This window comes from Tupaia chinensis, unplaced genomic scaffold (genome assembly GCF_000334495.1).
Source record: "Tupaia chinensis unplaced genomic scaffold, TupChi_1.0 Scaffold000416_1, whole genome shotgun sequence".
NCBI lineage: Eukaryota > Metazoa > Chordata > Mammalia > Scandentia > Tupaiidae > Tupaia > Tupaia belangeri.
This window is the reverse complement of record NW_006159921.1, coordinates 1,736,069-1,750,647: the sequence shown is the minus strand read 5'-3', so window position 1 is coordinate 1,750,647 and position 14,579 is coordinate 1,736,069. Positions and strand designations below refer to the sequence as shown.

General features: G+C 52.8%; 2 protein-coding genes and 1 long non-coding RNA gene across 3 annotated transcripts in view; 1 reads left to right on the top strand and 2 right to left on the bottom strand.

The window, feature by feature from the left end:
* The window catches only part of SKA2 (spindle and kinetochore associated complex subunit 2), a 1,094,818-nt gene that overhangs the window by 229,147 nt on the left and 851,092 nt on the right, over positions 1-14,579 (bottom strand). The gene's annotated exons all lie outside the window — the stretch shown is intronic.
* The window catches only part of TSPOAP1 (TSPO associated protein 1), a 28,813-nt gene continuing 20,686 nt past the window's right edge, over positions 6,453-14,579 (bottom strand). Inside the window, exons 22-32 of the mRNA XM_006154649.3 lie at positions 12,450-13,283; positions 11,744-11,843; positions 11,509-11,660; positions 10,562-10,730; positions 10,082-10,153; positions 9,645-9,677; positions 9,371-9,474; positions 9,211-9,282; positions 8,925-9,035; positions 8,268-8,328; positions 6,453-6,588 (exon numbers count right to left, since the gene is read on the bottom strand). Coding sequence (XP_006154711.1) covers positions 8,299-8,328; positions 8,925-9,035; positions 9,211-9,282; positions 9,371-9,474; positions 9,645-9,677; positions 10,082-10,153; positions 10,562-10,730; positions 11,509-11,660; positions 11,744-11,843; positions 12,450-13,283 — 1,677 coding nt within the window. The 3' untranslated portion in view covers positions 6,453-6,588; positions 8,268-8,298. The remainder of the gene's footprint in view (positions 6,589-8,267; positions 8,329-8,924; positions 9,036-9,210; positions 9,283-9,370; positions 9,475-9,644; positions 9,678-10,081; positions 10,154-10,561; positions 10,731-11,508; positions 11,661-11,743; positions 11,844-12,449; positions 13,284-14,579) is intronic.
* Positions 13,553-14,579, top strand: part of LOC102478462 (uncharacterized) — a 3,978-nt gene continuing 2,951 nt past the window's right edge. Inside the window, exon 1 of the long non-coding RNA XR_335430.3 lies at positions 13,553-13,629. This is a non-coding gene — a long non-coding RNA (uncharacterized LOC102478462). The remainder of the gene's footprint in view (positions 13,630-14,579) is intronic.

Genomic DNA, 14,579 nt, shown 5'->3' with positions numbered 1-14,579 from the left:
AAGGAAAGCCTTCGCTAGGGGTGACAGGACAATACAGTTCAGAACCATCTTGAGGTCAGGTCTCTGGACTTCCAAAGCAGTACTCTTTGCCCAATAGCCTCTGCACTCTTGTTCCTGACCTTTCATTCCATCATTTTTTTTTTTTTCAACAAGTACTCACTGTGAGTCGTCCTCAGGGACTATGCTGGGCCTTGGGTGTACTCTGCTGAACAAGTCATGAGCCTTGTTCTCAAGGAGTCCTCAGTGGGAAGCAGAAAAGTAAAGAAACAACATGCCAAAGTCTGTATGGGGCTCTTAGGGAACATCAAAGAGCAGCACTTGGGTCAACCTGAGGGGAACACAAGAAAGTCTTTCCTGGGGAATTGACGCTTGATGCTGTCTTGACGAATGTTTTGAAGCTGACTAAGTAGACATAAGACGGAAGAACACTCTAGGTCCAGACAGTGACACAGCGAAGGCCTTGACACAGGTGGGCATCATGGAGACTGTTCCAACACAGAGTGAAAATGGGACAAGATGCAAGGCCGTCAGCCCCACCTCTCTATATCTCTCTCTGTCCCTCATCTAGGCCCTATTTGTTTGGCCCAGGTGTTTTTGAGATGCAAAGAGCTTCTCAGCATGCAGAGTAACCAGAAGAAAGAAAATGGCTCCCTAGGGAGATGCTCTAAACAAACCTTTCCCTATAAGTCATCCTCCAGCTCCCCATCCTAGGGATGGCCCCTGGAGGGCACTGCTGGAATTGCTACACCTCAAGACTAATGTCATTAGAGGGAGAACTCCACTCCCCATCACACACACTCTGCGGAGCTTTCCCAAACATACCCGCCCCCAGGAGGAAGCCCAACTGCCTGTGGGATAACGGGTCTTCTCTGCTACTGCTTGCAAAATCGTGTGTTCTTTCTTAATGCTGTTTAGGAAACAATTCAGTTGGGATTACAGCCAGATTTCCTTTCTATGTGTGTGTGTGGTCGGAGGTAAAGAGGCATCCCCAGAAGGTTTTGGAAACTGGAGGCAGGACAGTGGGTCCTCAGACATGTCAATTGTGCCCAGCTTGTAGACCTCGTATTCACTCTCCTTAAGTTTTTTTACAATTAATTTTGAGTTCTATAGATAATACCTGCGTATATTTTGAATTAAATTTAAAATTACAGATCAGGTTAAAAAGCTGCCTTTAGATTAGGTCTTTGCATCAACCTCAATTCCAGTCCTCTGTGTGTGTGTGTGTGTTTTTGTGTGTGTGTATACACCCAAAATCCTGATGGAATGGAGAAATGAAGGAGAAAGAATTATGGCATGATCATACCACTTTGGGAGTGTGTTCTTCCTCTCTCTTTGTCTCTCTTTCTCTTTTTGGAGAGTGCCCATGCCCTCTGGCAATTAAAAAGGAAAGAAATTATGAGATAGAGTGAAGCAATATTTTTAAAGTGCTGAAATAAAGAACTTTTAACCTATAATTCTCTACCCAGTGAAAATGTCCTCCTAAAATAAAGATGACGTAAAGACATTCTCAGGAGAAGAAAAACTAAGAAAATTCACTGATGGGAGAGAGAGTAAAGGGAAGAGAGATGTAAGGGCAGAGATAAGTATTTCTGAGAGGTCTTGCCTGTGTTGTGCATGATTTTCCTGCCCCAGTCCCTTCCCAGAACCCCAGGCACACACTACCATGCCTGGTGTGTTTAGATTGGCCCAGGAACCAAATCTGGGCCTCCTATGCAGCTTCCAGTCTCTCAAGCTGTGGTGCTATGTCTTTCCACCATGCCTGGGCCAAGTCATAGTTATTTTTAATTGTGTCTGTTGCTTTCAATATCTGGGTTATGTGTGAGTCTCATTTTGTTCATTGCTTTGCTCTAACAGTAGGTTGTTTTTTCTTGATTTTCATATGAGCCTTATATTTTGGGTTGAAAGTTAGACATCATAGGTGTATTGGTGTATCAGCTAGGCATACGTCATAGTATTTATGATTGGAAATGGAAATCCTTCTTTTTTGCTGTTGTTTCTTTGTGTTTTAGATTTTCGCCATAAGGTACATGCACTCGCCCGAGAGAGACAGTGAAAGGGAAAGTGAGAGATCACCCCCCCAGAGGGGATGGCCATGCCACAATCCCTTCTCTTTCTTGGATTTTGGGCATGCACACACACACACCTGGCATGGTTTTCAAGCCTCCAGGATTCAAACTGAGGTTGGCCATGTAGGAGTCCAGTGCTGTAACCTTTATTCCACCTGCTGGTCCCCATGAAAAGACTTCTTAAGCTTAGCCTGATATGCTGGGGTTTGACAATATAATCAGGAATTTAGCTGGGTTTGGATTTCAGTTGCCTCAGGGAGCCACAGACTTCAAATTCTTCAAGCATTTCCTTGTGCCTAAGTGAGAACTGGTTTGTCAGATGTTCCACTCCAGTCTCAAGTTTAGATCCTTGCTCTCCATGCTCTTTATCTGTCTCCATTCTAGAAATGAACTCTTGTTGTCTGTTACTTTTATTGGTTATGTCTTCTGATACAATGGTATATAATATAAAATAATAGATACCCTTGTCTTATTCTGAAGTTGAAAAGATAGGCTGATGTTTCACCCTTTAAGAACAAGGTTTATTGGTTTCTTTTAGACGTCCTTTATCAAATTAAGGGAGTCTTCCTATCTGCTAGAAGTTTAAGAACTATAAAGGGAAGCTGAACAGTGGCACAATGGTAAAATGCAATGCTCTGAGGGGCTGACCCACATGGTATGGCTCTGGGTTCACGTGTAGAGATTTCCCTAAGTATGCCAACCATGCATGTGCCCATGACTCGGAGCTGGTTGAGGCTGGAAGTGATTCACAGCATCAAGACCTTGTTGGGGATACTGTCTCTCTCTCTCTCTGAATAAGAAGTAAATAAATAAACGTTTTTAAAATATATATATGGGGGCCAGATGGCAGCACAGCAAACTCAGTGCTCTACAAGGCTTATGGGAAGGTTGCCAGTTTATATTCAAAGGCTTCCTTGAGTACACCAGGTGTACATGTGCCTATGAGCAGAGCTGGCTGAGACTGGGAGTGGATCACAGCATCAAGGGTCCTATCTCCTCACTCACACTGATTGAATGAACAAACAGATTTATTTAAAAAATACGAAGTACTTTGGAACAACAGATGGAGTAATGATTATGTCTCTGGACTCCCACGTGGTCGATCATGGTTTGAGTTCTGGATCTGGCAGCTTAAAGCTCACGCCAGACACATGTGTGTGTGTCCAAGACCCTGAGAGGAGAATGAAGGAGAAGACTGCGCAGCATGGCCATCCCCCTGGGGGTTGATTTCTCGCTCTCTATTTTTCTGGCAAGTGCACGTGCCCTATAAAAAAAAATCTCTCCAAAGGGGAAAAAAAAAAAAAAAGGAAGTACTAATTTAACTTATCAAATGCTTTTCAACACCTTTTGAAGTAATCATATAATTTTTCTCCTTTGAACTGTCAAAGTAGTGTTTTATTAATAGATTTGAATATAATTAGTAGACTTCATAATAAAAATTGTAAAAATTTTACCTTATTGAGATAAACACCATTAGTCATGGTGTATATTTTACTTTATTGCTAATACTATATTAAAGATCTTTATTTCTGTGTTCATAAATAAGACTGTCATATAATTTTCTTGTCCTGTCCTTGTCTAGTTTTGGTGACAGACATATACTAGTCTCATAAAAGGAACTGGGTTGCTTCTCATCTTTTTCTATACTTCTAATTTATTTATCAGCCTAACATGCAGTGACTCTTTTTAATCTGAGAATATGTGTCTTCCTTTTCTTTTTTAACTCACATTCTTTTTTAAAAACTTGTTTTACTTACCAGAGGGCACGCGTACCTACTGGAGAGAGAAAACCTCCACAATGAAGCACAGTTACACTACAATCCTTTTTCCTCCGTTTCTCCATTTGGGACACACATGCTCACCTGTCCTGTGTGTTTCTTAAGCCACCAGGGCTGAGATGCAAACCATGGTCAGCCACGTGGGATGCAGCTCCTTATGCACAGGGCTTAGCCACTGAGTTATAGAGCCAGCCCTGGATCTGTGTCTTTCTTCTAGAAAATATACAGTCATTATCTCTTCTATCACCCATTCTCTGTTTTCAAGTTTATTTATTTCCTCCATCAGTGAGAGAGAGAGCGAAAGGAAAAGACTCCAATAAGGCTCACCCCCAGCCTCCCCAGCCCTGGATCACGCACGTGGCCGTTGTACTCGCAGAGGTTCCTGGAGGTGAACCTAGAACCTTCCCACAGAGCATTGCACTTTACCTCTATTCCACAGTCTGTGCCCTACCCCCACACGGTGGGTTTCAGTCAGAAAAGGATGTAAGTTGCCATTCAGTGGCTCCTTGCCCGGGCGCTGAAGCTTGTTTCTCCCAGGTGTTGCCAACCATCTAAAATACCACCTGGTCTCTGATCCAAGCTGCCACTCCCAGTTATTTTCATCTAAAAGCAGATATCTTTGGGACCAGCAGTTAGTGTAATGGCTAAGTCACTGGACTCGCATGTGGTCGACCGCGATTCAAGTCCCGGACCGGGTGGCTTAAACTCACGCCAGCCGCGTGTGTGTGCGTCACCAAGATCCCGAGAGGTGAATGGAGAGGGGATTGTGGCATGGCCATCCCCCCCTGGGGGGTGATTTCTCACTCTCTGTCTCTCTCTGTCTTTCTGGCAAAACCTATGCAAAAAAAGAAAAGAAAAGAAAAGAAAAAATGCAGATATCCTCCTCTTTGCCCTTGGACCTATGGGAAGGAAAATGTGCAATGGGCAAGCAACCTGGATGCTCCCCACTGGGAACTCCAAGTACTCACACTGTCAGGAGCCCCTGGGGTGTCTTTGGCCCTATTTGTACCACCTCTCGCCTCTAGCCAGTAGAGCAAAGTGCAGAACCCTCCCACGTACACGCCACTCTGAGGCTTGAGTACAATGTTCCATCTGCTTTGTCTTTCCTAGACTCCTGATGTCTCCAGTCTACCGAGCCCCCTTTCTTGCTTTCAGACAGAACTATGCGTGCTGTCTGTCTGTTCACTTGTTTGCTATGTTTTTCTAGCATCTGGTACTTCTATGATTTGGTATAAGGGGAGAGAGATCGCAGTGTCAGGTCTGCCATTGTGAAACTGATGCCTTCTCTGTTTCCCGCCCTCTGTCCCAGTCTCTTTCTCTCCACAGCCCTGCCTCAATCTCCAATATCTGAGCTTGTGACCAAGGGCTCGGAAAGCCCCCTTTTCTTAGAAAAAGGAACTCAAGAGTTGCCTAGTGTTGATGAGTTTTTGCCCTTTAGATGGAATTTCTGGGTTCAAGAGTCCAAAGCCCAGCATGACCCACCCCTCCAGGGAGTCCTTGCCCAGGTAGAATCCAGCATAGATTTTGTGAAAATAGACTTTATTATAATAAAATGTCTTTTTAAACAAACGCCCCCACCATTCCACAGCCCTGGAGACCAAGGTGGGGGCGGGTTCAGTCAAACAATCTCCCACCACAGTGAAGGAAACATGCAAAGAGACACTCACCCAGCCAGAGGGTGGGGGTGGGGTGGTTAAGGTAGGGGTGAAGAAGCCCCTGCCCCACTCTGGACAGGGAATGTATGAAAATAGCTGCATAAATCTGTCCTTTTCCCCAGCCTGGGACTCCAACAGGGGCCAGAGGAAAACAATGCAAAAGAGAAGTTGAATCCAATGAGCAAAATAAGGCAAACCCAACTCCTGCTTTCTGCCACTGGCCCCCAGGGGTCCTTGGGGGTGGGACCACACAGGGGCCAGGCGCCCAGCAGGGAGGGGTGGAGCACTATGGGGCGGGGGCAGGCCCGCTTTGGCATGGCCTTTCTCCTTCCCGGGCCTGTGCAGTGGAAGCGAGATGGAGGAAGCTGGACTGAGGCACTGAGTATGTACATATATACACGGCTCCGCCCACCTGCCCATGGGCAAGAGGGGCTCAGGAGATTCCAGTGCAAACTTTCCTTCCAGGGAGGGAAGACATGAGCAGGATAGCCGGAGCCATCAGAGGGGCCAGGCCCCGTTCTCCCCGCAGGGTCCCTGTCCTGGGTGTGGAGAGGGCCAGAGAAGGGACGAGACAAAGAGATGGGAGACTAGGAGCAGACTACATAGGTGGCCGGACTAGGAGTCGATAGTCCCAGGTTCAGTCTTGGTCCAGATTAGGTGCTCGGTGACTTTGGCCAAGGTACTTACTCACTATGGGGCCCAGTCTCCCCTTCTGTAGGAAGAAGGAGCTCATCTAGAGGCTTCATCCTTTAGGTCCCATCTAGTTCCGACCTTCACCAAGTCTTGTTCCCATCCAAGGGCCACAGGGTTAACTCAGAGCACAAGTGTTCTAGGTCTTGCCAGGACAGGGATCTGGGGGCTTCTGAGGGACTCTGAGGGCCACCTCTGCGTGCAGGATGGGCTGCAGCTTCACTCCTTCTTCCCAGAACCCAGCTTCCTGAGGAGCTGCTTCCCCTTGAAGAAGAGACTCCACATCTTCTCGCGTGTGCCTTGTGGCTCCCCCAGTTCAATCCCAGGGGCGCTGCCAGGCCCGGGAGTACAGGGCCAACCTGGGGGCTCCAGAAGCCTTTGTGTTGTGCTGATCCAGTCCTGGAATATGGGAGAGAAGAGACAGTCAGGGCCAGATTCCCTGCTACCCTGGACCCCTTTTCTCTATAACTCGGGGCCTGCAGCCTCCCCGGGCACAGAGTATGGTAAGGAATGGTTGCCTCTCCACTCTACCCCACCCTGGCACACAGCACAGAGGGAATGGATGATGGTGCTGAGGGAGCACTGAGCTGAGGGTCCAACAGGACAGTGTCTCAGGTCTGCTCTGTCACTTGTGACCCTGGGCAAGATCCTTCTCTTTTCCCTGCAGAGCGCTAGGCTGACAGAGCTCAAGAGTTCTCAGAACCTGACCCCAGGGTGGGTGTTCCCAACTTCCCACATGTTTGCTGTCCCTCTCCCGCTCTCCCAACAAAGGGAGAGCAAGGACAAGGAGCGCTGGGAGGCAAGGATCCCTTCCAGGAACAGCATTCCCTCCAGCCCAACCCAGCAGACAAATGGAGGCCTAGTGCCCACTCGGTGAGGAGTAGATCAGAAGTCTCCCTTGGATGGCCCCTGAGAGAAGTGCAGAGAGGCGGGCCCAGAGGGGACTGGGGCAGCACTCAGTCCCCACCTCCTGCTCTGTAGGTGCCTGGCTCCTCCCTCAGCACGTGCTCCCTGCTGAATCTCCTCCCAGCTCCATCTGCAGCCCTGAGCTTTCTCTGCCTCAGGCCCATCCAGACAATGCTCCTCAGAGGCCTAAGGTCATGGGACTTGGTGACCAGGGGAGCCACCAAGAAGCCTTCCCAATCAATAGTCCCACACCTCCACTTTGACCTATACTCTTACCAGCCTCCCTTCCCTCCTTTTCTCAACCTCCACTTGCTGCCCAGAGCCTGGCAGCATCCCAGCCAGAGGCAACCACAGAGCTCAGACCAGAGGAAGGGGACTAGGGGCATGGCAGGCCCAGCCCTCCCCTCAGGCCTGGGTGTTTGGCAGGCCTGCCCACAATGCGGTCTGTTCAGATCTAGAGGCCAAAGCATCTGCCACCAACAAACAGCCAGGGCAGATGGCTGGCCTGGGAGACCCAGGCCCTTCACTCCTTCCCAGGGTTCTTTCCACAACACTCCAGAAGGACTGTTGGGAAACAAAAGGAAAGGGGTCTCTGAGTCCCCCCTCATAATGGTTTGGGGTGATCTATGGACTTTCAATGATGCAAGCTTCCCCTTTTATCTCCCAAGCAGAGAAAATTGAGAGTTGGAAGTAGAACCTTGCCTCTGATCACCCTGACAGGCCATAATGCAGAGGACAAGGGAGGGCGGGGGGTTATTATTACTGGTGGCATTACGCTGTCATCCTTCTGTCACCAATAATAACCACAATATTATAATACCACAGACATATGGTATCATAATACCGCTGACAAGTCATAATATGGATGTCACATAATGTCCTGTAAGCCGCATGTGCTACAGAATATGAGACGTCAGCTAATATGGGACATCATAAACCAAGATGACATGTATTCCTATGACAGCTGGCACTGCCCAGGGTAAAGGCAAGGGAAGGGGAGCAGAGGCGGGGGGTGATGCTGTACTCCAAGCTGGCTCATGACAAGACCTCCCTCCCCCACTCCCTGGAAGCAACTGGAACAGCTAGGTCAGCTTAGACAAAGGGGACTGTCTGGTTATGATGACATGGGAATGGGGTCACATGAAACACAGGGGGCCAGTCCCCCCACTTACATGTTGTCTCTCTACATATATCTATCTCCATCTAGCACTGGACTCTCCTCCTCCTCGTTCTCTGAGAGCAGGGAACAAAGAGAGGAGATGAGTTACTGACGCATGCGCACTCTGCACCTTACCAGGTGGCCTGGTCACAGAGGGTGGCCCTGCAGGCTCAGCCTTCGCATAGGGAACAAGTGCACAGGGAAGCCCTGGGTTTTCTGGTTGGGGCTTGGCATCCTGGCCCCCACCCTGCCCCGTGAGACTGGGGGCTTAAGTGTACTCCGCCCATCCCAGGAGAGGCAAGCTCTAGAACAACCACCCAGGAAGCAACTGGCTTCAGAAGTCATCTGGCAGACAAGGAGACCAAGCAGGGTGGGAGTACCTGGAACCAGGGCTATGGCGGACACAGGGGTCCTCGCCTGCCTGGCCCCTGGGGTGCTGGACGCTAGGTCAGAGGCTAAGGTGAGTCACAGCTCTGGTCCCTCAGCAGACGGGCACACACGGGGAGGGAGCTGCCCAGCCGGGCTCTCCTCTGGTGGCAGCCTTCCCCTGGACACGGCACTCTCCTGAGTTATGGCTCAGCCATGTCCCTCTCACAGTCCGGTCCTGGTCCCACCACCCCAGCAGGGCAAAGACCAAACAGCTGAGCTGGGATCTCAGCACCTCACTGACCTGACTCTCAGCCTGGAGTGTCCCGGGTTCTCTGTCTGGGCCTCCTGCCTCAGGCCCAGGGCCCTCCAGGAAGTTGGATGGAACCAGGCCCCTTTGTCCATTCAGCTCCCCCTGGGGTGGAGATGCTGGTGAGAGAAGACCAGAAAAGAGGCCCCAGCCCTGCCCCTGGACCCAGAAGCCCTGGAGAACTGCCTGAGGCCAGCCCAACCCTGCCTAGCTTTGGGGCAGTCCTCTTGAAAGGGCTGAGGAGCCAGGGGTGGTGAACCCCTCCCCACAATCTTCTCACATAGTAGAAACCGTCATCATCCATGCCCCCGAAGACAGTGATGACATCCCCAGCCCGGAAGGGCAGCTCGGCCTATGGAGGAGAGAGCAAGAGGCAGTTGTGAGGCCTGGGGAAGCCCTGCCACCACCTACTCCACTGGGCTCTCTCTGAGGGTCCTCACCTCCACATCCATATTGGGGGAGTTCTCTCGGGGATTGTAGTCAAAGGCAGCCACCATGGAGTGAGGGGCTTTCAAGCCAGCAGAGGGGATTGGCTTCGGGGGGCCTGCAAGGGGAAAGGGAGAAGTCTCAGGACTCTCCCAAGGTGCCCACTTCCACACGGGAAGCCTGTTGACCCCTGTTCACCACCTCCCTGCAAGACGTGGCCCTTCCTGGGGTCAGAGGAGCTCTCCACCCTGCCTCTTTCCCATCTCCCCTGCAAGGACAGCCCCTCACCTGGACAGGGCTGGACAGGGCCTTCGGACTCAGCTGTGGAAAGAATGTGCCTATGAGCCCCTCTCCCCACTTCATTCCCTGGCTGGGGTGGTACAAGGCAGGCAGGACGCTGGCCCTCACACACAGGCCGGGGGAGGGGGTTGCCCAGAGAATGCATCAGCCTGACTCTATGGTCTGTTAGTGAACTAAGGCCCAGAAAGTGTAAATACAGGTACTTTGGGGAACAGGAATCCCTGCAAACCACCCCCCACCCCTAACAGAGCAGAGCCACACTGGAGGGGGCAGTCATGGGTGAAGGTCTGTCCCAACTCTTTTTACCTGTTCACAGCCCCACAGGTGTCTCCCCAGAGAGCCAAGCAGTGTCACTCCCCCCACTCCCAATGCGTGAGGTGCACGCATCCTCACAGGCACCTGAGGGAGAATGGGGCCTTACCCACCTTTCTTGGAGCGGCGGGGCTTGGGAGGAGGCCCAGATGTGCGGGCTGTAGAGTATACAAAGAGCCCATTCCCTGATCCAGGAAGGCAAGCAGATGTAAGAGAGAAACTGAGGCAGGGGCAGGGGGTAGGACAGTGACTCTGGAGTCTCAAGGCTGTCCCTGAGCTCATTATTTAAGAGCCTGCATCTCCTGTTTCATCAAGAGCCTCACCAGATCTCCAGGACCAAATTGATGTCTAGCGTCACCATTTTTCTAAACAAGCCCATCCCCTCAGCAACGGACTCCCGTCCTGTGGTACGAGCCCAAGCAGGTGGCCACGCTGGAGTTAGTCTGCATCGCTCCAGTGGCTCTGCTAGGCTCGGGATCAACAAGTCCCTTCTCCTCCTGCCCCCAAGCTACCCCCAACATACAGATCGTTCAGGGTGGGGTTGAGTTGGAACTGGGTGGTGGGAGGGGGGTGAAGGTAGCAGCAGGTCATACCTGAGCCTTCAACAAGAACATCTGGAGGCAAATAACCCTGCTGGAGCAGCTGCTGCCTCCCTGCAGGACTGTCCACAGCCACCTCGGCCACCATGTTGCAGGGGATATAGCCTGTCCGGCCCCCACCTTCACCCCGGTAGAAGCCATCAGCATCCTTGTCCCCAAACACCTGGAGGCAAAGACCAGTTGTCCTAGGAGGCCAGATCAATTTGTTCCCAGACCCTGAACCCCAGCAACACCCCCTTGGCACTACAGAAAAATACTCTTCCTTTTGCATGCTGTGGGACAGAAAATAGAGGAAAGAGCACAGAAGGATCTGAGGAGTAAGAGTGAGCAGAGCTTTCTATGTCATCATCTATCCCTGATCTTCCCAGACTGGGCCTCGCTAGTCTTAGAGCAGTAGCAAAAAGCCTTCAATCCGTACTTGGAGGGATGTAGAAATAGTAACGCTAGCTGTAAAGTTACAGTGCTATGTGTCAGGCACTTCAAGCACTTTGCATACATAGATTAATCCACAAACAACCCTGTGAAGGGGTCAGCAAGTGGCGCTGTGGTTGAGGGACTAGACTCCCACATGGCCGACAGTGGTTTGAGTCCCAGTCCAGCAACTTGCTTTTTCACTTTCCCTCTCTCTGGTGAGTCCACATGCCCTATAGCAAGTTTTAAAAAATAGTAAAAAATAATAATAGTTCTTTAAAAAAAAGATTAAAAAATAAAACCTGTGAGGTAGATGGTAATATTATCCCCACTTCACCAGTGAGAAAACCAAGGCCCAAAGGGGAAAGTAATCTAGTCAAGGTTGCACACTGGCAGTCAGTCCACACCATCAACTGACTCTCAAAGCTGCGTTGTCTACCACACCCCTATGCTCCCCCAGTGGAAAAAGGAGGGAGGAGAGGGGACACAGTCAGAGTTGGGGCTCAGGGCCCAGACGGTGAGTCAGTCACCTTCAGGATCTGACCCTCCCTGAAAGGGAGCTCCTCTTCTCCAGCATCTGGGTTGGGCGACATCGACACAGGGTCGTAGTCAAACAGAGCCACAAAGACCCTGACAGGTAGGTCTTGGTAAGCCAGCACTTCTGGGGGGCTCTGTGGATGGGCTGTGGAGAGAGCAGTGACTCAGCAGGTTATAGACATGGGGTTAGAAAAACCCCCTCAGCCTCATGAAGCATCAGATGCTCACCAAGCTCAGCAGCACCCAGCCTGGGAGCTCGGGCTCCTCTCTTCTGAGATGCCCTCCGCCCAGAGCTGTCCTGCCCTCTGGTCTCCCCAGTCTCTGTTGCCTGCAAAGAGAGGGCAACAGACAGCAGAATTGGCACCCCTTGCACTGGTGAGCCCTCCAGCAGGGAGAGGACCCCACCCACTCCCCAGCTCTGCCCAGCGCAGCGGAAGCAGCACAGCAGAGCAGGAGCACAGCATTCCTCTCCTGGAGCATTGGCCCAGACTTGGTGGGGACACGAGCACCCCACAGAAGGGCAGGAAGAAGGGGAGACCCAGCCCCAGCCCCCAGTAGGTGAGTGCAGTGGAGGGGACCGGAGGTGGCAAGGAGCAATGTTGAAGGAGGACTCCCGTCAGCGTCAGGGCTGGGTGACTCGACATGGCACTGCAGTCAGTGTCCTGGAGACATAACTAGCTACACAGAGGAAAGGGCTATGCTGCCCACAGGCAGCCCCTGGCAGCTCGTGGTAATAGAATATTGTGCATCCCGGTCGTGATCAGCAGAAGCAGCAAAGCAGTGGAATGTGGGTGGGAGAGGCAGGCGAGCCCAGAGGCCCATCACCTCTGCTGATGGAGGCGGCAGCGTGGAATGGGAGCAGCTGGTGGGCAGCAAGCAGGGCCACCAGACGGCAGCAGGCAGGGGCTGCCCAGGGTGGGGAGTGGGCACGGACCCGGGAGGATGGCTCCTTGGCTCTGCCAGACGCACTGCGGCCTCTCCGCTCTGGCTCCCCTTTCTCCCAGGCCGGGAGGCGTGGGTAGGGATTGTGACCTGAATTGACCTTCAGAGGCCCTCTGGGCCTCCCTATGGGTGCTGTACCCCAGGCCTCCCCATCTCCGGGGTAGCAGGAGCTGGTTATGGTGATGCTCCCACTGCCTGCCTCCTGTTCATCCTCAGAATCATATTCAATGCTGATTTCCAAGCACTTGGGGGAGAGACAACTGGTCAGGCCTGATTCAGGAGCCCGGCCCCGAGGGCACCTTCGGGCAGGACCCGGCCGCCCTCCTCCACCAGCCTCTAATCCAGCCTTGGTGCTCTCAACTACAGGGAGGCTGCCCCTCTCCCGTGCGGGGCCTGGTCGCCCGGAGGCCTGGGGCCCGCCGTTGCTGAGGAGTCGGCTGCAGTGTTCACGGGAATCTGGAGGCCTCCTGCGGTTCGGGGGCTTCTCAGGGGAGCCTCCTCCTCTTCTCCGGCTGCTTCCTCCAGCTAGTCCAGGCATGTCTTCCAGGCGGTCCCCAGCCCTGGAGGGCTCAGGAGACAAGGGAAACAGGCCAGGTCCTCGGGGATGGCCACCGTCACAGTCCAGTCCCAGCAATGCAGGTTCAAGGGGCCCAAGGTCTTGGGAAGAACAGCCTGCCCTTGGCTTCTCCTCTTCCTCATCCTCCTCTTCCTCCTCCTCAGGGATGCTAAAGAGCTTCTTGCTGCAGAACTGCTGGAGAGGCAGCTCCAGGATCTGCTCCAAGATCTCCTCGTCACTGTCAGTCTCACAGGAGGGGTCAGGCTGGGACTGGGAATGGGTGGGGAGTAGGGGGCAGCAAGGAAGGGAAGTCCGTGGGGGAAGAGGACAGAGCTGTGACCTTTGCCTTTGAGGCCAAGGGCTATAGGCAACCCTACAGCCCTCCCTCAGCTTCCAGCAAGAGGGGAGCACCAGACGGACAGTGGCTGGCCCAGAGCCACACACACGTCCAGGCAGAGCCAGCGGGAGAACCAGGGGCAGGTGCTGGTTCCCATGGGGATGAGGTAACAGACGCAGGCTTTGCCTGTCAGTGGAGAGGACCCCCACACCCTCCCCAGAAGCTCCCAGCAAGGATCTCAGATGGCACCGGCTTCCCCTGGCCAGAGTGCTACATCTGGTGAGTGAGGGAGTAGGGGCAGAAAAAGCTCCTTCTCCTTCCCCTTCGCCCCAGGAGGGCAGAGGCTGATCCTGGGCCACTTCACATCTGCTGCTTAGAACAGGGCCAGGCCACACACCTAGAATGTTGCTGGCACTCAGTGGCGGCTGGAACAGCTGCTGACATGGAGTGGAGGCCTGGGAGCCTGAGGTCTGGGGCCTACCAGCCCTTCCCACCCTGTTACCTTGGCCCCATTTTCCCTGATGCTGTTGCCAGCAACCTGCTTCTGGAAGGAACAAGTCCTGACACCCAGCTCCTCTTCCTCCTCCTCTTCTTCCTCCTCCTGGATGTCTGACAGGTCTGAATTGCGACCATGGTCCACAAGGGAGTTCGCAGGACGAACCCCGAGTTCTGCTGTGTCCTCCCTCTGAGAGACCAGACAAGGAGGGAGAAACGGGAAGGTCAGTGAGGGGGGACAGAGGGCTGCAGGCATGGCCAGCCCCAGTCAGAATCAAAGGGGCTCAGCAGAGGGAGCATGAACCTTGTCCAGAATGAGAGATATGCACGATGGGGGCGGGGGTGGTGGCAGAAGAAGGATTGGAACCAGACACGAGAGAGAAATCTGGAAAGACAAATGTGACAGACAGGCAGCACAAAGGGTCAGAGGTGGCCCAGAAGAGAGGTCACACAGAAAGGGCAGATTTGGACTGAGAAAAGGCAGGGCCCCGTTCTTGGGGGTGGTACCATGTGTCTCTAGCACCTACCTCAGCCTGGGGTCTCAACCCGGACCCTGTATCTCCTCTGAGGCAGGCCTCAGTATTCGGTGCCCTTTGAGCTGGCACTCCCTGGGTGGAGTGGGGTGCAAGGTGGGCCTCTCCCTCAGTCCACTCGGCCTCCTGTCTGGCCAGCGAGGGAACTATGGGGCCAGGGCCACTCTCGCCCTGGGCTGGCGAGCCAGCCCCCCTCTCCTC